This window comes from Engystomops pustulosus, chromosome 11 (genome assembly GCF_040894005.1).
Source record: "Engystomops pustulosus chromosome 11, aEngPut4.maternal, whole genome shotgun sequence".
Taxonomy (NCBI): domain Eukaryota; kingdom Metazoa; phylum Chordata; class Amphibia; order Anura; family Leptodactylidae; genus Engystomops; species Engystomops pustulosus.
This window is the reverse complement of record NC_092421.1, coordinates 30,708,413-30,735,524: the sequence shown is the minus strand read 5'-3', so window position 1 is coordinate 30,735,524 and position 27,112 is coordinate 30,708,413. Positions and strand designations below refer to the sequence as shown.

The 27,112-nt window shown below is 41.5% G+C and overlaps 1 protein-coding gene across 2 annotated transcripts in view; it reads left to right on the top strand.

The window, feature by feature from the left end:
* MICU1 (mitochondrial calcium uptake 1) overlaps window positions 1-27,112 on the top strand; it is a 139,226-nt gene that overhangs the window by 28,493 nt on the left and 83,621 nt on the right. For both annotated transcript variants that reach the window (XM_072131114.1, XM_072131113.1), the window contains exons 3-5: window positions 9,863-10,040; window positions 13,692-13,854; window positions 24,370-24,413. In XM_072131114.1, coding sequence (XP_071987215.1) covers window positions 9,863-10,040; window positions 13,692-13,854; window positions 24,370-24,413 — 385 coding nt within the window. The remainder of the gene's footprint in view (window positions 1-9,862; window positions 10,041-13,691; window positions 13,855-24,369; window positions 24,414-27,112) is intronic.

The following is a 27,112-nucleotide window of genomic DNA, read 5'->3' as shown; positions in this document are numbered from 1 at the left end:
TTTTGCTCCATATTGACATGATGGCATCACACAGTTGCCGCAGATTTGTCGGCTGCACATCCATGATGCGAATCTCCCGTTCCACCACATCCCAAAGATGCTCTATTGGATTGAGATTTGGTGACTGTGGAGGCCATTTGAGTACAGTGACCTCATTGTCATGTTCAAGAAACCAGTCTGAGATGATTCCAGCTTTATGACATGGCGCATTATCCTGCTGAAAGTAGCCATCAGATGTTGGGTACATTGTGGTCATAAAGGGATGGACATGGTCAGCAACAATACTCAGGTAGGCTGTGGCGTTGTAACGATGCTCAATTGGTACCAAGGGGCCCAAAGAGTGCCAAGAAAATATTCCCCACACCATGACACCACCACCACCAGCCTGAACCGTTGATACAAGGCAGGATGGATCCATGCTTTCATGTTGTTGACGCCAAATTCTGACCCTAGCATCCGAATGGTTGTGCGTGAAAATCCCAGTAAATCAGCAGTTTCTGAAATACTCAGACCAGCCCTTCTGGCACCAACAACCATGCCACGTTCAAAGGCACTCAAATCACCTTTCTTCCCCATACTGATGCTCGGTTTGAACTGCAGGAGATTGTCTTGACCATGTCTACATGCCTAAATGCACTGAGTTGCCGCCATGTGATTGGCTGATTAGAAATTAAGTGTTAACGAGCAGTTGGACAGGTGTACCTAATAAAGTGGCCGGTGAGTGTATGTGTATATATATATTAACTTTTATTGAATAATTGAACATTTTCACAGAAAAAGCCAATACCAGTACTGTAACAATAGTCATGGAAAATGTACATTAAGCTCTATTTCAGTAGGACCTTCAAGAGTAGTTTCAGAGCATACATGGCTGGTAAACAATTTGTTAGTCCAGCAGAGACTCTGCCACCATCAAAAGGGACAGGAGAGCAGGGCCCATACATAGTGTCTTCTGCTTTCTGACCTCTATTCCATGTTGTTACTGTGTATAGAGACTTTACTTCTGTAAAGTAGTGTTTAACCCCTTCCCGACATTTGACGTAATAGTACTGCATCGCGGGAGGTGCGTTCCCGCAAAATGCAGTACTATTACGTCAAGCTTCTGGCGCCGGCTCCTGAACGGAGCCGGCGCCAGAAGCTGCGGGTGTCGGCTATATATTATAGCTGACACCCGCCTCTAACACCCGCGATCGGAGATTTCTCCGATCGCGGGTGTTAACCCCTAACACGCCGCGGTCGCGCTGACCGCGGCGTGTCAGAGGCATTTAAGTCTAATCTGATGTGAATCGGACCCCCCCGCGGCGCTTACCGGGGGGGTCCGCTGCTCCGATCGCAGCCCCGGGACTGCCGGTGCCCGGGGCTGCGAGATCTTCCTCCGGAAGCCGGGTCCCTGCCTTCTCACAGGACCCGGCTGTAAGACACTGGGCATGCGCAGCATGCTCAGTGTCTTACATTACACAGTGCAATACATCTGTATTGCACTGTGTAACCTGTAAAAAAAGCTTGAACAAGTGATCAGAAGATCACTTGTTCAAGCTTAGATGGCAGTAACTGTAAAAAAAGTAAAAATAAATAAATAAAGGTTTTTTACAATTAAAATAAATAATAAAAGAAAGTGAAAGTTCCCCCAAACACCACATTTCCCTTTACACAAGTAATAAAGTATAAAAAACACTAAATCACAAAAAAACCCCACTTATTTGGTATCGCTGCGTCCGTAACAATCTGTACAATAAATCCTAATCATAATTGGACCCGCTCGGTGAACGTGGTAAAAAAAAAAAACCAAAAACTTGCCAAAAACTGAAACTTTTTATCAAATTGCTTTACAAAAAATGTTCTAAAAAGTGATCCGAAAAAGTTACAAGCACCAAAATGATACCAATAAAAAGAGCAACTTGTCACGCAAAAAATAAGCTTACAACCAGCTCCGTAAACCAAAAAATACTATAGTTATGCTGCTATAAGAATTGCAATGATAAAACAAATATAATTTTTTCTATTCTAGTTTTCCTTCAATAAAATTGGACAAATATAAAATAAACTATATAAATGAGGTATCACCGTAATCGTAGTGATCCGTAGAATAAAGATAATATATTATTGTTATGCTACAGTGAACACCCCCCCAAAAAAATGCTAAAAATCCAAAACAAGAATTGATGATTTTATTTTCCTCCACATGTAAAAAGTTAATAAAATTGCTTCAATAAGCTAAAAACCCACTAAAATAAAGGTTTTTTTACAGTGCATCTCGTCTTGCAAAAAATAAGCCCTTATTTGTCTAAATTGCTTAAAAAATAAATAAAGATTGTATAGCCTATTCCCAACGCGCGTTGTTATAGAACGGTGCGGCTGGTAGTGACTTGCCCACACGGTTCAGACACAGTGATCGGGGCAAGATGGCGGCTATCCCTGACGGCCATCCATCCTGCCCCATGGACCAGAAGGGTTACGTCGCCCCCTCGCCCCCCCCCCAGTTTATGATCGCTGCTATTGGCTCATCAATTCAGATGAGCCAATAGCAGCGAATTTACTTATGACGTCAGTAATACCGGTCACCATGTCTGTAGACACGGTGCTCGGGGCAGGGTGGCGGCTGTTCCTGACAGCCACCAATTTTGCCTTGCGGTCCAGAGGGGTTTTGTTGCCCCCCTCTGTCCATGTTTGCTGCTATTGGCTGGTCGATTTGGTCCAGCCAAAGGCAGCAATATTCGTCACAATGGGCATCGCTAGGGTGAATAAGAGCAACACTTGGCGATAATTTCCCTACTAAAACGAAGATATGGTACAAAAGTGCTGGCCATGCACATTGTACAGATTATGCTGTACAACTCTTACGTGCTGTTCCAATGTGCAGGTCCTGCCGTATCATTTCTCCGTTTTCAAGAGGAAGATATTAGGAAACTAATATTGGGACAAGGAGGACCGGGGCCCCAGTACCTCTGCTTTAGATGTTCTAGGACAGCATTTTCACGGTGAATTCTGCTGCTTCTAAAGGTAGGACTCAATAAAGAGTCTGTTCCAAAAGAGGAGTTAGGATGGACACTATATACTAAGGATGGACACTACATACTACTAAGAGACCTGCGACAACTCCAGAGTGACAAAAGTTTAGTTGGTCCCTTGATATATTGTACCTCCTTATACGCAACACATTCACAATTCACGCCCAACCTATTGTGAATTAATTTCAGTAAAATGAATAATTGTAACAACTGTTATGTCCCGTTGCTCCCTATACCCCTCCATTATTTCATAAGGGGCGCCACATAACGGGCACTGAACTTTCCAGAAATAATTGAAATTTCCATCTTGGACTCCATTGCACATCATATTTGGAAACCACCTATATGTTCAAATGCTCATTTCACCACGTGTATTACACTACACCACATATTACACCTTGCTATATTCCCCAAGGGGTGTACATTCAACAATTAGGGTCACTTTTCGGGTTTTCCTCTGTTTTGGTACCACTACGGCTCTCCAAATGTATCCTGACACATGTGAAGGATTTCTTGCAAATTTGGCCTCTAAAAGACAAACATCCCTCTTTTCCTCTACTGTGCGCCCATAAAGCATTTTATATGCACATGTGGGGTACTTCTACACTCGGGAGAAATAGTTTTACACCTTTTTTGAGGTTATTTAATATATTATCCCTTGTGGCTTACATAAATTAGGGGTAAAGTGACATTTATAGGAAAATTTTCACCTTTTTAATGATTAGGGCCTATTTGGATCATTCACCTGTAGGGGCAAATACATATATTACACAGTGCAAAATTCTCTAAGGGGTGTGCGTTTAAAAATTAGGGTCACTTTTCGGATTCTTCTCTGTTTTATACCACTAGGGTTCTCCAAATGCATGTCAAACATTTCTGTCAAATTTGGCTTCTAAAAGGCAAACATCCCCCTTTCCTTTTACTGTGCGCCCATACAACATTTTATATACATATGTGGGGTACTTCTACACTTGAGAGAAATAGGTTTACACATTTTGGGGAGTTATTACATTTTTTTATCCCTTGTGGCTATATAAAATTACGAGTAAAATGACCTTTATAAGAAAATTTTCACCTTTTTCCTATTTAAGTCCTAATTAAATCAAACACCTTTACGGACAAATACACATATTACACCTTGCTAAATTCTCTAAGGGGTGTGCTTTCCAAAATGGTGATACTTGTTGGGGTTCCCCTCTGTTTTGGTACCACTACGGCTCTCTAAATGCATCCTGACACATGTAAAGGATGTCTGTCAAATTTGGCTTCTAAAAGGCCAACGCCCCTCTTTCCCTTCTGAGCTTCACTGCGTACCCATACAACATTTTATTTGCATGTGTGGGGCAATTTTATACTCGGGAGAAATGCTAGTACACATTTTTTTGGGGTTGTTTCATCTTTAATGCCTTATGGGATACAAAAATTAGCCGTAAAAGTGACTTTTTTGGGAAAATGTTCAGCTTTTTCCTTTTAGGGACCTAATTCAAGCAAACACCTGTAGGGGAAAATACACATATTACACCTTGCTAAATTCTCCAAAGGGTGCACTTTCCAAAATTGTGACACTTGTTGGGGTTCCCCTCTGTTTTGGTACCACTAGGGCTCTCTAAATGCATCCTGACACATGTAAAGGATGATTGTCAAATCTGGCTTCTAAAAGGCCAAAGCCCCTCTTTCCCTTCTGAGCCCTACTGTGTACCCATACAACACTTTATATACAAAAGTGGTGCAGTTCTGTGCTTAGGAGAAATAGTTTTACACATTTATGGGGTTGTTTCATCTTTTACCCCTTGTGGCTTACAAAAATTTGGGGTAAAAGTGACTTTTTTAAGAAAATGTTCACCTTTTTTCCCTTTTGGGGCCTAATTGAATCAAACACCTGTTGGGGAAAATACAAAAATTACACCTTGCTAAACTCTCCAAGGGGTGTGCTTTCCAAAATGGTGTCTCTTGTTGGGGCTTTCCTCTGTTTTGGTACCATTATGGCTCTCCAAATGCATCCTGACACATGAAAACTTTTTCAGCCATATTTGCCCTTCAAAAACGAAACAACGCTCTTTCCATTCCAAGTGCCCCCCTGTGCCCGTACAGCAGGGTACAGTGACCAAATGGGTATTGGCATACTCAAGAGGAATTGCCCTCAACATTGTAAAATGCATTTTCCTTTTTAACCCATTGTGAAGGTGCAAATTTTAGTGTTCAATGAATCTATAGTAAGATAAAATTACATTTCTGTAATTTCACTTTCATTTATCTTTCACCCTCATGAAACGCTCATAGGGTTAACAAAATTCCCAAAGGTTGTTTTGAATATTTTGAGGGGTGTAGTTCTAAAATAGTGTCATTTGTGGGGGTTTTCTGTCATGTGGGCCTTATAAAGTCACTTCTAACTAAATTGACCCTCCAAAAGTAGGTTTTGATGATTTTCGTGAAAATCTGAAAAATTGCACCTAAAGTTATAAGCCTCCTAACATCCTAAATAAAGGAAAAGATGTTTGAAAAATGATGCCAAGTTAAAGCAGACATATGGAAAATGTTAGTTATCAAGTTATTTTAGTGATATGACCAACTTTCCAAATAGTAGAAAATTTTGAATTTGGAAAACATTGTTTTTTTCAAAATTTTTGCCAAATTTCCATTTATTTCATAAATAAATACTAAATATATTGATTAAATTTCTCAACTAGCATGAAGTACAATGTGTCACGAAAAAACAATCTCAAAATCAACTGGATATGTTAAAGCGTTCCAAAGTTATAACCACTTAAATAGACACATGTCAGATTTTAAAAAATGGGCCGTGTCAGGAAGGTGAAAAGTGGCTTCAGCGTTAAGGGGTTAAACATTTTAAAGAAATAAACACAAACATTTCCAAAGGAAGAACAATATATAAGAAAAAATATTGTGTGTTTCCAAAAAGGTTGACTAAGTGTACACTCCCAGAGTGTTAAGTAGTTTATGTAATGGCGCAGGCGTATGGTACTACAACATCAAAATCTTGTACTGGTTCTCTTTAGAGGGCTGATATAGAACCTCTAGGGGCGTTCTCCCAAATAATCTTCCGTATTGGCTCCGGTAACGATCTTCGGGGGAACTGGTATATTTTATTTTATGTATTTTTATGCCCCCCTTGCTGTAGGACGTAGTAATAGTTTGTCCACCTGTGGCAGGAGGTTAATGTGTGCATTCGCATTGTGACATTGCATTTTAATTGCCAAGTTGGCAGAACTACTTCTTACTTTTTTACTATGCCACATTTCATAATTTTGTCTGGATTCACATGGTAAAACTGGAATCAGTTGTCTGTAATAAAAAATGGAGTGGGTTGGCAAAAACGTTGCAATTTAGGTGCAAGACATTTTGAAGACTGAAAATGTTAACTGCAGTGATCCATCCCCCTCCGCATTGTGTATTCTGGAGTTCTCTTTTAAATTGGTTTTCTGGTCCCCCATGTATTTTTCATTCTTGGGATACATCGCCTGTATGTGATTGGTAAGGGTCTAATAAGTTCTATATACCTACATTCATTGGGGAGATGTATTAATGGTATTAATGTGTTGGTCATTAGACCAGTGCAGAATAGAACTAGACAGATCTCTGCTGCGCCAGCCTAATCCCTGTGTCTTATGCTGGATGATTAATCTGGTGCAGTATGACTAGAGAGTTAACTTTCACCTCCTAGTAGTTGGTCTAGTTTGCTGCACCACAATATTGAATTTTCCGGCGCACTTAGAGGACATGCTCCTTTTTTGTAGGAGTCGGGAAAATGACCTTAAATTGGTCTAAAACTTTCAGTATATGTTGCATTATACGTACTCATTACTCTAGTTTTCCGGCGTAGACATATTGATCATTCTCCATTAATTGTACCATGGATGATCTGTAATTCCTATAATTTTGCTATACAGATGAGATTGGGACCATGAATCCTGCAGATGCAAGGGATTTATATAACCCTTGGTCCTTGTTTTAGGGTCCTGTTCTTTTTGTCGGTCTCTGTGCGATATTATATAAGGATATTTGGTCCAAGTTTTGAAAATTTTTACAAAAACTAGACATGTGCTGCAAAGCAGATTTGTCATATAAAATAAATTCTTCCATAAGCGTTCTGTTCTTATTTCTCTGTATTTTGACGGCTGACAACCTTTGGTTATAAAATAGATTTGTGATCCATAGCCATCAGTCAGTCACTGCTCACACCGACGTGACTCGCTTCAGAGAACATAAATCTCGTCCAGGAAAACACAAACACACAAATCATTTCTCTGATTCTCAGAGTAATGTGAAAAGAAACCATCTCTAGGAACACATGATGGGATGCGAAATAAATCCATTGCTAGAAGAGGTACATTTCTTAGTCTCATATTCTAAGAAGTTCATTTTTTGGGCTAGGCTCTGACATATTTGTAAGGTTGGGTGCTGTTTACTCTTCTAACACCATGTTGACGTGTACTGCAATAATGCTGCTACAGAAAATCCCGTTAGTTAGGGGTTAAATCTATGCAGTATGTGCTCAATTCAACATCTGCAATTCCACAACTTATACATTATCCCATACTATACTTAAAGGGGTTTGTCCATGAAAGAAAGTTCTGAAATTTTAATCCACTCTTGATGCTTACATAATAAAGATAGTTTTTAACCCCTTTACTTATCTATTTTATACAGTTTTAGTGCTGTTTTAACCTCTTATCACTAAGTGATGGTCAGTGTTAAATCACAGAGTGTGGGCGGGGGCTCCCGAAGCAGGAACCTCATGATTCCTCTGTGCTATAAGATGCTGTGTGCTGACAAAGTGCTTAGATTATCAGGGTACAGGTTTTACTACTTTTTTTTAGATCCATGATATGTATATAACACACAATGATAATCTGAGCTCTGCTAACTCGCCTACAACACACGCACAGTCAGCAAGGCTATATGCCTCCCTCCCAGATAAAGACCTTACCTGTTTGTAGCTTGTAGAATAAGTCTCTGCACACCGCTGCTTGCTGGCAGGAAGTGCCTAGGTCTGCGCTGGTCTTGTGATGCAGAAGGAGAGGCAGGAGGCAGAGAGCACTGTAGTGTGCAGACATACCGTGTTTCCCCGATAGTAAGACACCCCCGATAGTAAGACATAGTGGGTGTTTTAGGGGGGTAGGCTAATGTAAGACGTACCCCGAAAGTAAGACATAGTTAGAGCGGACGGAGCCGGGAGCTGCAGCCTCTTCTTGTCACTGCTGTAGCTCCTGGCCGATAGAAGACTGTGACCGGAGCTCAGCTACTCTGTACAGGCTCCGATCACATGAGGAGAGAGGAGACAGGGGAGGCAGCGTTGCACAGTGTGGAGTCTGCAGCATGGAGCCAGGGAGAAGCTTCCTGCTGTGTGCTGCTGCTGTCAGTGTTACTGGAGCAGCTCCTCCCCCTCCTGTGTAGCTGCTTAACTCTGCTACATCAGTACGATCTGGAGGGGGAGGGGAGCAGGGGAGCACATGTCAGCCTGGACCAGCCTCTACTCAGCCCTGCAGTCAGTGACACTGAAAAGTATGTATGTTATGTGTAGTGTGTATGTAGGTGTGATGTCTGATCTATATGTGAACATTGTGTGCATGTTTATTTACATGTATAATGTATGCATGTAGTGTGTGGGTCAGTGTGTTTGCTTGCACAGTTCTATGGTTTGTGTTTAAACAGCCATCCCCCCTCTGCACTGTATAATGCCCCTACTCTGTATAACCCACCCACACTATATAATGCCCCTACTTACAATGTATAACCTCCCTGCACTGTATAATGCCCCCCCTTACACTGTATAATGCCCCCCTTACACTGTATAATGCCCCCCCTTACACTGTATAATGCCCCCCTTACACTGTATAATGCCCCCCCTTACACTGTATAACCTCCCACACTGTATAATGCCCCCCCTTGCACTGTATAACCACCCCCTACACTGTGTAATTCTTGGCACTTGCTTTTATAAAACTGTTTGTTATGGTTAAAAGAAAAATCGACAATTTTTTTCCCAATATAAGACATACCCTGAAAGTAAGACATAGTGGGACTTTTGGGGGTAAAAAGAATGTAAGACACTGTCTTACTTTCGGGGAAACATGGTAGAAGCTATTCACAAGAAGAATCTGACCATAGTCAGAAGATTTACGGTGGTATCCAGGGGCAACCAAAATTGTAAACACCAAGACTGATAAAGACAGTTTAAAATTATATGTGAATTGCTGTCTTTTTGTTTACAACAGTGAATTAGAAAATGTTATTTTGTTATCCTAAGTACTGTATACTTAAGAATCTTGTCTTCGTGGGAATACCCCTTCAATGTGACTTCTTCAGTTGCAAAACGTGCAGGATAGGTCTCTGGGTCAAGACTTGTTGCCTAAGATTGGTGTTTAATGTTTTAAAGTTGACTGCATTTTAGGGAAAACAGTGTCCTTACTTTTTAACTATACCATGAGGAAATCCAAAATCTGTGTAACTGATAAACTACTAAATGTTGAACTGTTTAATTGGCTATAGGAACTATATAGGACTCATTGAAGTCTATAAAAGGTCTTTGAACAGGGTAGAAAAGGAGGTGGAGATATCATTTGCGGATTCTATTTGTGTGTCACCCAACATTTGATAAAGATATATCTGTTGAAAAAGGATGTCTACAGAGCATGAAGTTCCAGACCATTATTCATTGTCTGCAGGATTATTTTATTATTATAGAAGGTGATCTGGTAAAATAAAAAAAAAAGAAAACCCCTACAAAATATTTTTAAAAAGCTTTATAAAAATGTTTTAACTTTTATAAGTTCTAGCTTTTTATATTTTCTCTTTGCTACTTGTGTGCATTAAAAATATTACTTTTACAACAGGGCAAATGCAGAAGCCCAGTCCTCAGTAAAGCACAACGTGAGAGAAGATGACGATGCTAAGGGGAAGGAGGCGGAAGGGCAAGAGAGCGGTGATGACCAAGCCGTGGAGTCAAGTGATGAAGACCAACAACCAGAAGGGAAAAAGAAGAAGCAACGTGTAGGGTTTAGGGATCGGAAGGTACGTGGAAAGTAATGGTTTGTTTCTCATTTGACTTATTGTAAGATTATCAGGTGTGATTTTTAACTGGTGACAATATCCTACGCTATGCAGATCTAAAAAATGCCTTTTATCAGCATTCAGGATGATTTTGGTGCTTAAAAACGTTGTCACGTTACCTGGCTCCCTGCCAATAGCATGTGGGGAGTCCTGGAGGGTATAGCTGCAGTCTCTGTGTGTGCCTTTGTTTCCTCATGCATTATTCCTCTCCTCCAAACCAACCCCCTCCAAGGATGTGGTGCGGGGAAGTGGGGTGTCAGCTGTTGCTCCTCCATACTCATCCAGCTCCCTCCACACTTACTCTCCTGTGCACTGAGCAGGCAGGGCAGGGCAGGGTATGGAGGTTAGGAAGAAAGCTTATTGGAACCTGTTGCCTGCTAAAAAATGACATTCCTGGTGACAAGTTCCCTTTAAAGAAATAAATCTTTTCTAACAGGAGAATTACTATACTACTAATTTGGTGACTTAAATAAATACTTACCTTCACACAACAAAGTTTTCATAAATTTTTTTTATTTTACTTAACCTAATGTGGGGAGTGGCTCCTAGCAGTCATATTATTGATTTCAAAGGCTTGGAAGACAGACACACAACCACAAAATAGTACCTGGTTTAAACCAGGCTGTACCACATTTGCATATGCTCCGCTTGATAAGGGATAACTATCCGATTAGTAAGGGGCCATCTGTTGGGGTCCCCAGGAATCTAGATAGTGGGGTCACCCATTCTCACTATATGATTGTGCATCCTGCCACCTATTCTATAGTATGAGAGTGTTGGAAATCACAGAGCACAGTGCTTGGCTATCTCCGGCACTCCTATTCACTGATTGACAGAAAACCTGTAACAGCACCCCAATAATGGATGCACTGGAATGGAGTGGGAAGGTATGGTCTGATCTGAATTATCATTGTAGCTCCTTCTCCAGGCAGAACAATTCCTCCTGTTCAGGGGAACTTGAATTTATCTTCCTCATATGTACTGTACAGGCAGTCCCCGGGTTACGTACAAGATAGGTTCTGTAGGTTTGTTCTTAAGTTGAATTTGTATGTAAGTCGGAATTGTATATTTTATCATTGTAGCTCCAGACAAATTTTTTTTTTTGGCCAAGTGACAATTGGAGTTAAAATTTTTTTGATGTAATTGGACCAAGGATTATCAATAAAGCTTCATTACAGACACCTTACAGCTGATAATTGCTGTCTGGGACTATAGTAAAGCCTCCAGAGAGCTTCACCAGAGGTCACAGTGGGTAGAGGGGTCCGTCTGTAACTATGAGTCGTCTGTAAGTCGGGTGTCCTTAAGTAGGGGACCGCCTGTATTGGAGCTACAACAGAGCAGGGAGCCTTTTAGTTAGTGATTAAATTGCCATGTTGGTTTGCCATCACTGTGATCGGGGATAACCATCGGATCCCTATAGCTTTGATTTTATTTCCAGTGCTAAACTACTCTGTACTTTTTATTTGGGGAGCATCACTTGTGCTTTCAGTAATTGTTTTATTTTTCCATCCCATACACACACATGCGCGTTCCAAAATTATCTCATGAAAATGGTTGGTTGTAGTAATATACATGACTTTTAGACCCGTTAATGGCAAAGTAGATAAAATTGCAATGTTAGCCTTTTGAAATAGTCACATGTTTAACTTAATGCGTGATATTCTATTATAGCGCTAAAATATTAGGGTGAGTGATAGTGTTGGGAAATGAGTGTTTTAATCCCCTTTTATAGCTACTCTGTGTTGTACTGGTATGGATAGCTCAAGAAAAAATAAGGATGCATTTTCTAATCCTTAAAAAAGTATAAATGTCCACATTCTCTTCCTTGCTGCATTACATAAACATTGTGTCTTCAGAATGGAGATTTAAAATGCAAGTATTCTTGTTTATGCGCCCCGGTTTCTTAGAAATTGTAAGTCTGGTAATGAAAAAGGAAGGAAATATTCCAGATAAATCGTGGGCTGAAATTACTTTCTCAGGAAAATACCTACTGCAGGATTTTTATATTCATTTGCTTCAAACCCATTTCACTTGTTCTATTTTTATTGCATTATGTTTTATGTATTGTATTTGCTATGCAGTGTGTATGGCTTTTGTCTATTCATTTCAGTGGGAGAATGTAATGTGCATAACATCATAAAACACTAGCGTGTTGCTGTGTGCAGTGTACTGCATCTATTAAAATTACAACACAAAGCTCTAGAGGAAAAATAAAAATAGACTGTCGCTGCTGAATTTTGCAAAATGTGTCAACCCTTGCTTCTTGAAGCTGACATTGTTAGAGGACAATCATACCTGTCGCACAGTTACACTTTAATGTACACATGCTATTATTCTCACTATTTTTTGGGATTTTATTTTTGAAATATCTCACCATTCATTATTGCACAATAAATCTTTGTTAGCCATATTCCGGCACATTTATTGTCTGGCTGTACTTTGCACCTTCTATTAGTGCAAAAAATTTAGGATTTTTGTCTGGAATTCTTTGGGCACTGAGACAAACACCCTTTTTTTCCCCTATGTGAATGAGCACCTTTTATCGTAGCAAAAAAAAAAAAGATTTCTGAAAACTTTTGATAAATTTGGTCAAAGGACAGTTTGACGAATTACAATTGAATTCTCTTGTAAACAGAAAAATCTACCCAGTTATATTTTGCTGTAGAAGAAATGTGTTCGAGCAGCATCCTTTGAGTATCCTTTGACTTCGAGCACCATCCTTTTTCCTTATGACAGCTTCTTCCTCTTGGTATCACTGGCAAATGGCTGGCAAATCTTTGAGCTATTTATGGTACGGATTGCTCACTTAAGCCTTGATTGTTGTTTTAAGGGTTTGTAATGTGTTCAAGCAATAGCGCCCCCCCCCCCCCCCTAGGGTTATTTAAGGGAACTTATCCATGAAAAGGTGTTTGTCTTGACCTTGGCTTATCCACTGACTGCCTCTCAACCTGCCTGCCACCGAGCAGAGACCACACTTGGAGCTAGCAACCTGGTAGTACTTCTTCTTCACTGAAGTTCTGACCCCCATACAGGTGTTGAATGGCAAAAACCAGACAATATTGGGAATGGGTCCTAAATTAAATCTCTAATGCAATGTGTGCTACTGAACAGATTTAAAGTCAACTTGGGTCTTCACTATTAATTCTTTTGAAAGACGATGTCTCCAAAGCTTTTTGCGTGTGTGTGATGCATGTGTTAGTTTTGTTGGTGCCTATGTTTGTTTCAGTGAATGTTGGTTAACAAGGAATTTTATTATACTAGCTTTTTATGTTTATTATATTCCTTTAGAATACTGCCTTGTTCAAACAGTTTCTTTCTCTTTTCAAATACAGTTCATCAAATAGATTCTTACGGCATTGACTAGACAAGGTTAAAGGCTGTGTCCTACAACCTCTCTCACATCACCTGCTTTTTATAGTTACCAGCAATTAAGTTATATTTTCTCAATTCTGTGTCGTGTTTGACATTTTAGAAACGTAATTAAATGCATCAGAAAATCATAGAAAATAAGGTTAAGATAAGGTGTCTTACACTATATCCACATGCCATTTGTATGCCATAATTGTGTGTTTTTTGTATATACCGCTATTTGTAACTTTTTCTTTGTTCCAGGTGATGGAATACGAGAATAGAATTCGGGCTTATTCAACTCCAGATAAAATTTTCCGATACTTTGCTACCCTAAAAGTAATACATGAATCTGGAGAAGCAGAAGTCTTTATGACGCCTCAAGATTTTGTGAGATCCATAACACCCAATGAGAAACAGCCAGAAAGTGAGTAATAATGTCAAGTGTTTTTATGTTGAATCAATTTTATTGTAGGTTGCAGAACACAGAACATAATACAACAAAAAAAACCTATCATACAGTGTAGGGTATGCATAAATCTAGGATAATTGCTGTACATTCAACAAATGCCCTGTAAGAACGGGATAACCTCTCGGGCAAGGCAGAGGATAAACTCAAAAACAGTGCCTGGAGTATTATATAATCTCTGGCATCCCCACCAGGAGGTTTGTCGCCCCCTTCCACAAGTAGTAGGGCATAGCATGACTTCAAAGATCTACAGTTTGCTCAACACCTAGAAGTTACATGTAACAGATAACGTTAGATGGAAACATGTAGGATAGAACACATGGGATGGGATGGGGGTAGCTACAGGGGTCAGGGGAATGGATGAAGATACAGAGGTCTCTGACTACAGTAGTTGGGCGGTCCAAACCACGAAATATTAGGAAGCCCATCAAGTGATCTGATTTTCAAAGAGAGCCTTAAAATCCTGGGAGTCCCTAAAGCTCATCCACGGAGACGCACACAGAAACCTCTCGTGGCCCTATGGTGTTATTATTGCCAGTTCCCCCATGCGAAATTGGTGGGACATTTCTTGGGCCCATTCAGTCATAGAAGGGCATGTGGTGGAGCGCCCTTAAGTGACGCACATGGATTGAGTGGTAGGTTGCCCCTTTAGGGGCACTCATGGATTGTGTGGATGGGTGCCCTTTAGGGATGCACATGGATTATGTGGTAGGGTGCCCTTTAGGGACGCACATGGTATCTGTTGTAGGGTACCCTTTAGGGGCACTCATGGATTGTGTGGTAGGGTGCCCTTTAGGGACGCACATGGATTGTGTGGCACGGTGCCCTTTAGGGACGCACATGGATTGTGTGGCACGGTGCCCTTCAGGGATGCAAATGGATTGTGTGGCACGGTGCTCGTCAGAAGAGCATGTTCATCAAAGTTACGAAGACTTTTGGCAATCAGGTGATGCTTGTACATAGTAACTCTCACATACTCTTTATCACAGCATCTCAGTGTCCATTATTGAAACCTTCAAGAGCAACATAAAGACCCACCTATTCAGGAAAGATACAACTCAAAATAAACCCAAATACTATATGTGTAGTTTCTATATTTATTGTCTCAATTGCCCTTTCTGTTTTAGATTGTAAGCCCTCGCGGACAGAGTTCTCTTTCTCTTAGTGTTTGTTTGTTATTTATTGTAATAGTTTCTAGCTTTATGTTATTTACAGTCATGAGAACAGAATGTTACCTTCATTTGAAGTCTACTATTTTGTCCATCAGGACATTTTGGTCTTTGGAAGGTCTTAAAATTAAGTAATACAATCTCATAACAATTTCTTTTTTTGCAATAGCCTCAGAGATTGATATTGATTGTACCTTGAAACACACAAGGTTCACACACTTATTTAATACATTTGCTATTAAATGTAAGTCTAAAAAAATGGAAGTTCTTAGGCTTTTCAGTATTTTCATTAGAAGTGCGTTACACGTTCCATGGAAAATAATGGGACACAACAGAAGCTTCCATCACCAGGCACAAAGTGACAGGTGAAACCCTTAGGAGGAGACAGGCAAAGGGAAATATAACCATTATCTCAGTTATCAGCGCCACAGAAGAGCAGACTGACAAACAATTTGTCATCTTGTGTACATTCGGCCATGCGGGCAGTCTTCCAGCAAAAGGCCCAGCAGCTACATTTGTTACAGGAAGCCTTGGTTCCATAAAATCTCTAGAATATAAAACATCTATATGTCAGTTAAACGTTGAAAACTGTCTATTTGGTATTATTATGTGAATTATTATTAAGAAGTGGATTTTGGTGTATTGGTGTAGTGTTTGTGCAGTGTTTTTTTTTATATATATTAAAGGTTTCTAGAAGGGGAGAAAAAAAAGAATACTAGCCTATGGCTACATCACTCTGGGTCATTACTGTGACCAGAACTCTCAATGTATCTCCTCTGTGTCTAGACAGGCCCAAAAATAAATACTTAGGGCAAGAGAAGGCATTCACTGTCACTATCCATGTGCCGCAGTAGAGAGGAGTTATGTGGCACAGTTGATCCAAGATGACACTTCGGTGGAGCTCAGCATAAAGTTAGGCTACGATCATCAAAACAAGATCTAAATGCAACACTCGCCAATAAAAGTGCAGTACAGGCAGTCCCCGGGTTACGTACAAGATAGGGTTTGTTCTTAAGTTGAGTTTGTATGTAAGTCGGAACTGTATATTTTATCATTGTAATCCCAGCCAGAACTTTTTTGGTCTCTGTGACAATTGGATTTTAAAAATGTTGGGTTGTCATAAGAATCAATATTAACACTAAAGCTTCATTACAGACACCTGTGATAACTGTTACAGCTGTTTATTATAGCCTAGGACTAAAGTACAATAAATTACCAATATCCAGAAGTCCGTTTGTAACTAGTGGTCGTATGCAAGTCGAGTGTTCTTAAGTAGGGGACCGCCTGTACATGGAATAGTGCAGAACATGGTAATGGGCCGTTTTGTGCTACCTATTGATTTTTGAAGCTTGTGACGTCCTCTGTCAGCAACACCCACCATTTATACAGAATAAAGGGGACCGACTGACTCCAAAAATATTTAATAAATTGTTACAATTAGTTCACTGCCGTATGTGCTGAATATTTTTTCATCAACATTTGGGGAAACTATAGAATGTCCTATAAATATCAGTTCCATTCCTGATTGAAGGATATAGGCTTTTTTTTTTTTAGATGAATGAGGATGGCTTGTTGCTCGTGCTCAGTAGTGAAATTCCTCCTCAGAGGGGAAATAATGTCTTATTAAATAACTTAAAACTAATTTATAATAAACTCCTGGTGTGATCAGGAAACCTGGAATAAAACTGGATTGTCCAATGTATGTTCTCTCTGTATATGGATTAATCTTTTAGTTTGCTTTCCCTCTCAGCTCATGTATGTAGAGGTTAGTTGCTGTGATGGATTCTATACACTATACCAGTGATGGCGAACCTATGACACGCGTGTCAGCACTGACACGCGTAGTCATTTTTGCTGACCCGTGGCCGCCCAGCGCCCTCTGTCCGCCCACCTCCCTGTGTAATGTGCTGCCCCAGTGTAATGTGCTACCCCTATGTTAATGTCCCGCCCCCGTCCTTGTGTTTTTGTCCCTGTGCAATGTACTCCCCCTGTGGTAATGTCCCTGTGTAATGTGCTGCCCCTGTGGTAATGTCCCTGTGCAATGTGCTCCCCCTGTGTTAATGTCCCTGTGTAATGTGCTGCCCCTGTGGTAATGTCCCTGTGCAATGTGCTCCCCCTGTGTTAATGTCCCTGTGTAATGTGCTGCCCCTGTGGTAATGTCCCTGTGCAATGTGCTCCCCCTGTGTTAATGTCCCTGTGTAATGTGCTGCCCCTGTGGTAATGTCCCTGTGCAATGTGCTCCCCCTGTGTTAATGTCCCTGTGTAATGTGCTGCCCCTGTGGTAATGTCCCTGTCCCGTCCCTGTGTTTCTGCCCCCTGCTTACCTGTCCGGCGCCGCGTTGGTCCGCCCACCTTCTGCAACTCCTCCGGCTCCTCCAGGCTGCAATGCGCGCTGCTCGTCACGTGACTGAGGCGACCTGACGTCAGGTCACGTCAGTCACGTGACCCGAGGCGCACGGTGCAACCTGGAGGAGCCGAGCCGCCTGCAGTAAAGCTACAGGGAAGAAGACATCACTGGGTAAGTATGTAAGTTTATTATTATATTATATTTAAAGGGAGGGCGCTAGGGGTATTTTAGTAGTAAAGGGAGGCCGCTAGGGGTATTTTAGTAGTAAAGGGAGGCCGCTAGGGGTATTTTAGTAGTAAAGGGAGGCCGCTAGGGGTATTTTAGTAGTAAAGGGAGGCCGCTAGGGGTATTTTAGTAGTAAAGGGAGGCCGCTAGGGGTATTTTAGTAGTAAAGGGAGGCCGCTAGGGGTATTTTAGTAGTAAAGGGAGGCCGCTAGGGGTATTTTGGTAGTAAAGGGAGGCCGCTAGGGGTATTTTGGTAGTAAAGGGAGGCCGCTAGGGGTATTTTGGTAGTAAAGGGAGGCCGCTAGGGGTATTTTGGTAGTAAAGGGAGGCCGCTAGGGGTATTTTGGTAGTAAAGGGAGGCCGCTAGGGGTATTTTGGTAGTAAAGGGAGGCCGCTAGGGGTATTTTGGTAGTAAAGGGAGGCCGCTAGGGGTATTTTGGTAGTAAAGGGAGGCCGCTAGGGGTATTTTGGTAGTAAAGGGAGGCCGCTAGGGGTATTTTGGTAGTAAAGGGAGGCCGCTAGGGGTATTTTGGTAGTAAAGGGAGGCCGCTAGGGGTATTTTGGTAGTAAAGGGAGGCCGCTAGGGGTATTTTGGTAGTAAAGGGAGGCCGCTAGGGGTATTTTGGTAGTAAAGGGAGGCCGCTAGGGGTATTTTGGTAGTAAAGGGAGGCCGCTAGGGGTATTTTGGTAGTAAAGGGAGGCCGCTAGGGGTATTTTGGTAGTAAAGGGAGGCCGCTAGGGGTATTTTGGTAGTAAAGGGAGGCCGCTAGGGGTATTTTGGTAGTAAAGGGAGGCCGCTAGGGGTATTTTGGTAGTAAAGGGAGGCCGCTAGGGGTATTTTGGTAGTAAAGGGAGGCCGCTAGGGGTATTTTGGTAGTAAAGGGAGGCCGCTAGGGGTATTTTGGTAGTAAAGGGAGGCCGCTAGGGGTATTTTGGTAGTAAAGGGAGGCCGCTAGGGGTATTTTGGTAGTAAAGGGAGGCCGCTAGGGGTATTTTGGTAGTAAAGGGAGGCCGCTAGGGGTATTTTGGTAGTAAAGGGAGGCCGCTAGGGGTATTTTGGTAGTAAAGGGAGGCCGCTAGGGGTATTTTGGTAGTAAAGGGAGGCCGCTAGGGGTATTTTGGTAGTAAAGGGAGGCCGCTAGGGGTATTTTGGTAGTAAAGGGAGGCCGCTAGGGGTATTTTGGTAGTAAAGGGAGGCCGCTAGGGGTATTTTGGTAGTAAAGGGAGGCCGCTAGGGGTATTTTGGTAGTAAAGGGAGGCCGCTAGGGGTATTTTGGTAGTAAAGGGAGGCCGCTAGGGGTATTTTGGTAGTAAAGGGAGGCCGCTAGGGGTATTTTGGTAGTAAAGGGAGGCCGCTAGGGGTATTTTGGTAGTAAAGGGAGGCCGCTAGGGGTATTTTGGTAGTAAAGGGAGGCCGCTAGGGGTATTTTGGTAGTAAAGGGAGGCCGCTAGGGGTATTTTGGTAGTAAAGGGAGGCCGCTAGGGGTATTTTGGTAGTAAAGGGAGGCCGCTAGGGGTATTTTGGTAGTAAAGGGAGGCCGCTAGGGGTATTTTGGTAGTAAAGGGAGGCCGCTAGGGGTATTTTGGTAGTAAAGGGAGGCCGCTAGGGGTATTTTGGTAGTAAAGGGAGGCCGCTAGGGGTATTTTGGTAGTAAAGGGAGGCCGCTAGGGGTATTTTGGTAGTAAAGGGAGGCCGCTAGGGGTATTTTGGTAGTAAAGGGAGGCCGCTAGGGGTATTTTGGTAGTAAAGGGAGGCCGCTAGGGGTATTTTGGTAGTAAAGGGAGGCCGCTAGGGGTATTTTGGTAGTAAAGGGAGGCCGCTAGGGGTATTTTGGTAGTAAAGGGAGGCCGCTAGGGGTATTTTGGTAGTAAAGGGAGGCCGCTAGGGGTATTTTGGTAGTAAAGGGAGGCCGCTAGGGGTATTTTGGTAGTAAAGGGAGGCCGCTAGGGGTATTTTAGTAGTAAAGGGAGGACGCTGCTGGACATGTTATTACAAAATAAGTTTTTCCTAAAGGTGACACAGCACCCGAGTTATGCTAGTTTTTTTGGCGAATTTTGACACGCCTAGCTCAAAAGGTTGCCCATCACTGCACTATACATAGAATAGAGGTGATACGGTTCATAAGAAAAAATTCATAGACTCACTAAACAAATATTATTCAGTAAATTTGAGTTGAAAACTGTTTTTTTTAACATAGTGTTTTGCATAATTACAGTTTATTCAAGTTAAGGTTCTATAGTTGTATTCCAATAAGTATTTTTTATGTTCTACCTAAATAACCTGGTAATTGTATCGTAATGGTGATAAAAAGCACATTTATCACATGCCCTGTGTGTGTGAGAGGCAGAGGTATGGCTTACTGACTCCACAGCCCTAAGAGTAGGTTACATTACTTCCCCTGTAAAGATTAGGGTGCATCTTGAAATTTCTCCCACAATAGAAATATGCCTAACCTTTTTGTGAGTAGTGTATATCCAGGTTACCATTTTCTGCTGTCCCCTAGCAGCCCAGCTATTTAAACCGCAAATCTTGTAAACCCATTATTTCTGAATACGGCATAGTAACTGGAAACAAGGCTCCCAGCTGCCATATGCCGTGTTCGCTAAAGGTCAGACATGCTACCCTTTGTGAAATGACAAGGTCGTTAGTTGTTGTTCTAAGCCGAGAGCTGCAGTTCTCGTACTGGTGACAAGTGAAATGTTATAAAACTCGAGAGTCCGTCAAAGAAGTAATGGCCGCTTGTCAGTCTGATGGACTGCGCAGTGATGTAGTATGTTTAGATACTTCTAGGCTATAGTTTTGCTGATAGTTTAGTATCCACTGTGATTTATTTCATCTTACAATCATTGTCTATTTAAAAGGTCTCTACTAGATTAGTCATGTCATAAAAAGGCCACACTATTCACTTTAACCTCGTTTTGTTGAAACCTTTATTTTTACACGTATGAGCCTCTTGGTGCTCCAGAGCCATGATCACAAGTGCTGAACCTGCCCTGGAGCCACACACCCAGTGCACCTAGCTTTTATATTCCGTTTCATCAATAACAAAAACTGATATCTATATCTCTCTCTATATATATCTAATATATATGATGCTACGTTCTCCCCAGTCACTATTGCAGGTCTCCTGGATGGAATACAAAATGTTCTTTGACTAAGTTCACAAATTACTTTCTTTTACAGAATTATAAAGTGGCTTATCTTGAAGTCAAGAGGGGTTTTGCACTGATTTTTTTGAGCGTGAAATAACGTTAGACATTGTTGACCATCACTTCTGTATATACACTCACCGGCCACTTTATTAGGTACACCTGTCCAACTGCTCGTTAACACTTAATTTCTAATCAGCCAATCACATGGCGGCAACTCCGTGCATTTAGGCATGTAGACATGGTCAAGACAATCTCCTGCAGTTCAAACCGAGCATCAGTATGGGGAAGAAAGGTGATTAGAGTGCCTTTGAACGTGGCATGGTTGTTGGTGCCAGAAGGGCTGGTCTGAGTATTTCAGAAACTGCTGATCTACTGGGATTTTCACGCACAACCATCTCTAGGGTTTACAGAGAATGGTCCGAAAAAGAAAAAACATCCAGTGAGCGGCAGTTCTGTGGGCGGAAATGCCTTGTTGATGCCAGAGGTCAGAGGAGAATGGGCAGACTGGTTCGAGCTGATAGAAAGGCAACAGTGACTCAAATAGCCACCCTTTACAACCAAGGTAGGCAGAAGAGCATCTCTGAACGCACAGTACGTCAAACTTTGAGGCAGATGGGCTACAGCAGCAGAAGACCACACCGGGTGCCACTCCTTTCAGCTGAGAACAGGAAACTGAGGCTACAATTTGCACAAGCTCATCGAAATTGGACAGTAGAAGATTGGAAAAACGTTGCCTGGTCTGATGAGTCTCGATTTCTGCTGCGACATTCGGATGGTAGGGTCAGAATTTGGCGTCAACAACAGGAAAGCATGGATCCATTCTGCCTTGTATCAACGGTTCAGGCTGGTGGTGGTGGTGTCATGGTGTGGGGAATATTTTCTTGGCACTCGTTGGGCCCCTTGGTACCAATTGAGCATCGTTACAACGCCACAGCCTACCTGAGTATTGTTGCTGACCATGTCCATCCCTTTATGACCACAATGTACCCAACATCTGATGGCTACTTTCAGCAGGATAATGCGCCATGTCATAAAGCTGGAATCATCTCAGACTGGTTTCTTGAACATGACAATGAGTTCACTGTACTCAAATGGCCTCCACAGTCACCAGATCTCAATCCAATAGAGCATCTTTGGGATGTGGTGGAACGGGAGATTCGCATCATGGATGTGCAGCCGACAAATCTGCGGCAACTGTGTGATGCCATCATGTCAATATGGACCAAAATCTCTGAGGAATGCTTCCAGCACCTTGTTGAATCTATGCCACGAAGAATTTGAGGCAGTTCTGAAGGCAAAAGGGGGTCCAACCCGTTACTAGCATGGTGTACCTAATAAAGTGGCCGGTGAGTGTAGATGCTGCAATACAAGAGCCATTGCTCTCATTGTCTGACATCGTCATGATCGAGGTCTGTGTTTTAAGAATTTAACAAACCTTTATCACTTAAAATAACAGCAATCAACAGCTAAATTAACAGATCCTTTGTCAAAATCATTAAATCCATGCGGTTGAGTAGGGATGGGCAGCTGTACACACCACTGCAGATGATATTTAAGAGAGGACACATTACTGGTTTAGGTTTATGTTCAGGATCGGTGGTGGTCTAAGAAGTGGGACCCCTACAAGTATATAGAGTAAATGCTGGTGATATAACATCCCTTTTTGAGATAAGATCCTTTAGTTAGTGAAACATCTGGCTTAAAACAATGACATTTTACTCCACATTCTGTGATGTGAAACAAAATGCAGAATCTATGAATTTGTGGCAGATGGGCTTCACTTGTGATGAAGGAAATTATTGCATTATTTGGCTAATATTCCAGTTTTCCAAGTGCGATGATAATTCGCCAGATGTTATGTGGAATTACCCGATTCCCAGCAGTTGCTTATGTAAATTCATTATTTGATGCCCGGACATATGTGTCTTCCCAACAAAAATCAAAAGCAGTTTTTAAACAAAGCACTTTCAGTTATTTATTTTTTATGCTTCTATTGCTTAGCATTTTGGCTGGCGTCCCTGCGGCATTGCACTTCGGCTTTGCATACAGGTGTTTTGTTATCATTCCCATAATACTTACGCACTGTATCACATCAGCATTTGGGAACAGCTCTATATCTGCCTTAAAGGGGTTCTCCACTTTAAACACATAATTAATATTGTTTGTGTAATGAAAAGTTATTACCCGTATATACTCAAGTATAAGCCGACCCAAGTATAAGCCGAGGCCCCTAATTTCACCACAAAAACCTTGGAAAACCTATTGACTTGAGTATAAGCCGAGGGTGGGAAATGCACTGGTCACAGCCTCCCCAGCATATAGCCTGCCGGACCCTGCCCCATAGTATATAGCCAGTACCTGCCCCCCAGTATATAGCCTGCCAGCCCATATCCCCCAGTATATAGCCAGCAGTGGGAGAAGTCAGAAAGGTGAGTTTTGATATATTTTTTTACTCGAGTATAAGCCGAGTTTGGGTTTTCAGCACATTTTTTGGTGCTGAAAAACTAGGCTTATACTCGAGTATATATGGTAATTTTTCCAATGTACTTTCGGTATCAATTTTCCAAATCCTTGCTTGCTCTCTAATGGAACCTTTTATCTTTACTTCCTGTAGATAAACACCGGTCCATGGTCATATGATCTGACACAAAGGTAACGGCTTGTTCGCATCACACAGCTATGATTACGCTGTGTGTCATAACGAGGCATGCACCTGTGTGTGATCACATGACCATGGACCGGTGTTTATCTACAGGAAGTAAGCTCTGAAGTTTCCTGTTGCATGACGGCAAGAATAAAACTAATTGAGATCTTAGAAACCATCGATACGGAAAGTGTACTGGAAAAAGGTGGAACTTTTCATTACACAAACAATATTAATTATCTGCTGGAATGTGCTTACAGTGGACAACCTCTTTAAGGCTTCCAAGAGGAGATTGTATACTTACCCTTCCTGAATACCATTATAAACATCTAATGTTTAGGATTAAAGGAATTGACCAGTTGAAAAATCTGGCATAGGAGCGGAATGGTAAGATGAAAACAAAATAAGCATTATTTACAACTAGATCATCTGTGGTACACTGGCTTCCTATATGTAGCACATAGGAAACCAGTCACAGGCCTCAGCAGTGAAGCTATATAGCCCACAATTATCATAAACCATGCAGTCTGTACTATGTGCGGTTTGCCTGGGAAGTGTGCAGGGGGCTCCAGATTCATGAAATGTGGTGCATGTTCTTCATTAATCTATTTTTTAAATATTTTTTTTTTTTGGTGTCCTTTGTTTGTTCTACAGAATTGTGGTGCACATCTAACAGAATTATGGCGCACGGTCCGACTAAGCACTAACACCGCTTTAAGGGGTGTTCATGCAGTAATGACTGCCTGGCCTTATTCATCCATTGTAAGCCAGCAGTGCTCAGATTGGCATGTGACCTCTAGCTGCCAATGGAAACCAACAAACTTCAAACTTTAATATAATAATATTACTCTTAAACTACTACTAGTCAATTTTGCTTTGTGGAATATTGTAATGTAAATTGTTAATTTGTAAATTTTGAATTTATATTTTGACAGATTTGGGCCTGGATCAGTTTATCGTGAAACGATATGATGGAAAGGTGAGAGAAATCTGTACTGTCTTTGAATTTTTATTTTTTAAGGTGTGAAAATGTTATACTTCAGTTTCTAATTTTCCAAGCCCACAGCTCCAGGACAACATTGTGTTTATGCATCTCATCCATAATACAACTACACAGAACCTGTCCTTAAAGGGGTTTTCCTACAAAACAAGTTAGGCCCCATCCACAGAACAGGGGATCCAACTTTCACCTGTCGGAACACATGGCCGGGCTTCCCCATTTATTTCTATGGACCTGTCCATGCTCGACCGCCTGGTCCACTCATCTCGGGGAGCGATAAAGGGTTCGATGGAGATACATTGGGCATCATCGGGTCCCCCATTTTCATGATCTGTGGGGGTCTCGGCACTATGACCCAACGATCAGCAATTGGGCCCTATCCTCTAAATAGACATTAACTTGTTACGTGGGAAAACCCCTTTAATCCACTTTTCACAAATGGTGTAGAATATCTCAACCGACTTTGGTAGGGTCTGTGCTTTCGTTATCTACGTATGGTGGACGTGTTCTCGTCAGTGTCGATTTCCCCACTGCTCCTGTATATGGAAACACAGTACTTTTAGTTTAAATGAAGCAATTGCATTAATAATTGCTCATAAATTAAGAGCCGCCAATGGAAAAAATTTCCATACATCCTAAAAGTTATAGCTATCAACATTAGCTGTTGTCTATGTCAGCCCAGTCCCAGTTTTTCTTTTATGCATTTTTTATATCATTCTCCTTGTGTGAATTGTGATTTCATTGCATGGACTTGACGCAAGCGACTTTATTTTCTCCAAGATTACTTGACAACTCTTCATGGGCCGACAGGCCGACACGTGTTGCTGGTTTGTCGGTCATAAGACATATTTAGTTTCTTTTTCCTATTTATATTTTTATAGCTTTTCATTGCAGTTTAGGATTTCACTGGAACCACATCAGCTGTCATCTATGTAAATGGGTAGCTAGTGAATGATTAAACCCAATGTATCGTGCAGATGATTTGTCCCTGCAGTGTGTTACAGGGAATCATATTAATCTACTAACATGGCTACAGTGTAAGTAAAAGCTGATGACATAAAGCCGAAAGCAGTTTATTAATTTGGGAAGACAGATCGGATTCTCACTCGAGCTGTTATTTGGAGTCTCTGAATTAAAGCAGTAGTTTTGCTTGTTTGGGAATAAATTCTTCCTGGTTCAAAATCCCAAAATGTTATGGCTACTTTGCACCACAAATGCACACGACACGTTAAGTTTATTGCAGCTGGACAACACTACATTCTTTATCATCCCCACATAAACAGTTAAGGCAGGTACAGACAGGACTATAAGGTAGGTAAAGTAAACTGTGGAAGATAGACCTGTCGATGATGAAAAAAAATCAATAACCTGAAGAATTCCCAAAAGAACTGAATGGGGGACATGTATTATTTTGATCAGTTTTTTTACTCTTCTTTTTGCAATTTTTTTTGGGAGTTATTAGGTGCATTTTTTGACTATGCCAGGTGGGTGTGTCTGTTGCAGTGTTCCTAAATGTATCTTTCCAAGGCAGATGTTTTCTTTGTTTTGCTAATTTTTGCATATTAGAGACTTTTAAGGGGCAAAACAAAGTACAACTCACCCCATGCTCACCCACAGATCAAAGACAATGAATGTATCACAACACCAAATTTAGAAAGATACATAGTACTGCTAAAATATGCTGACATCAGCCATGTTTAAAAATTTGCAAAAGAAAACAAATGATACATGTGCCTCAATGTGTTAAAAATTAAACAGAGTGAGGGCCATTTAACATCTGTGTTATTGCATCAGTTGTTTGAATCATTTATTGTGAGACAAATGCAGAAGTAAAGGCTCCAGGGAGACATATTTTATTGGAAAGATTTGCACCTGTTTTATGTGTGCAACCACATGTGCTGGGATGTGCATTTACCTTTAGGAGTCATGCAGACATATATTTTTTTAAAACCGTATGCTATCTGAGACTTCCTTAGCATACTGGCTCATTATTGGCCATGTGCCCTTATAGGGTCAGTTCTCCTGCCTCCTGGGATTCTGCAAATAGCCAAAGTGTCAACCAGTAGACAATTGTGAAACTGCCTCCACAGTAGCCAGTAGTCATAGTGCCCCCACACACACAGTAGCCAGTAGTCACAGTGCCCCTTCCCACCACAGCAGCCAGTAGTCACAGTGCCCCCCCACAGTAGCCAGCAGTCACAGTGCACCCCCTACAGTAGCCAGTAGTCACAGTGCACCTCCTACAGTAGCCAGCAGTCACAGTGCACCCCCTACAGTAGCCAGTAGTCACAGTGCCCCCCCCCCACAGTAGCCAGTAGTCACAGTGCACCCCCTACAGTAGCCAGTAGACACAGTGCCCCCTCCCATATAATCACCACCTGAATGTAGAATGCCCTCCCTTGTTGTGTATGCCGATGTATGTTTCGCTATGAAAAATTTACTCGCCTTTTGCCCAATCTCCAGAAGCATCAGCAGTAGTCTTCTTTACTCCTCTGTGCATAACATTTTTTTTTAAACCGATAATAATCTTCATTTATATAATGCTATCATATTCCGTGGCTCTTGACAAATCGGATAAGCCCTTCTTATATTTTTTGCCACTTTTTCCCTTTAGTAAAAGAAGAAAAATACACACGTACCTTGAATAAGTGAGGGGGGGATTCTAACCCAATCTAAGA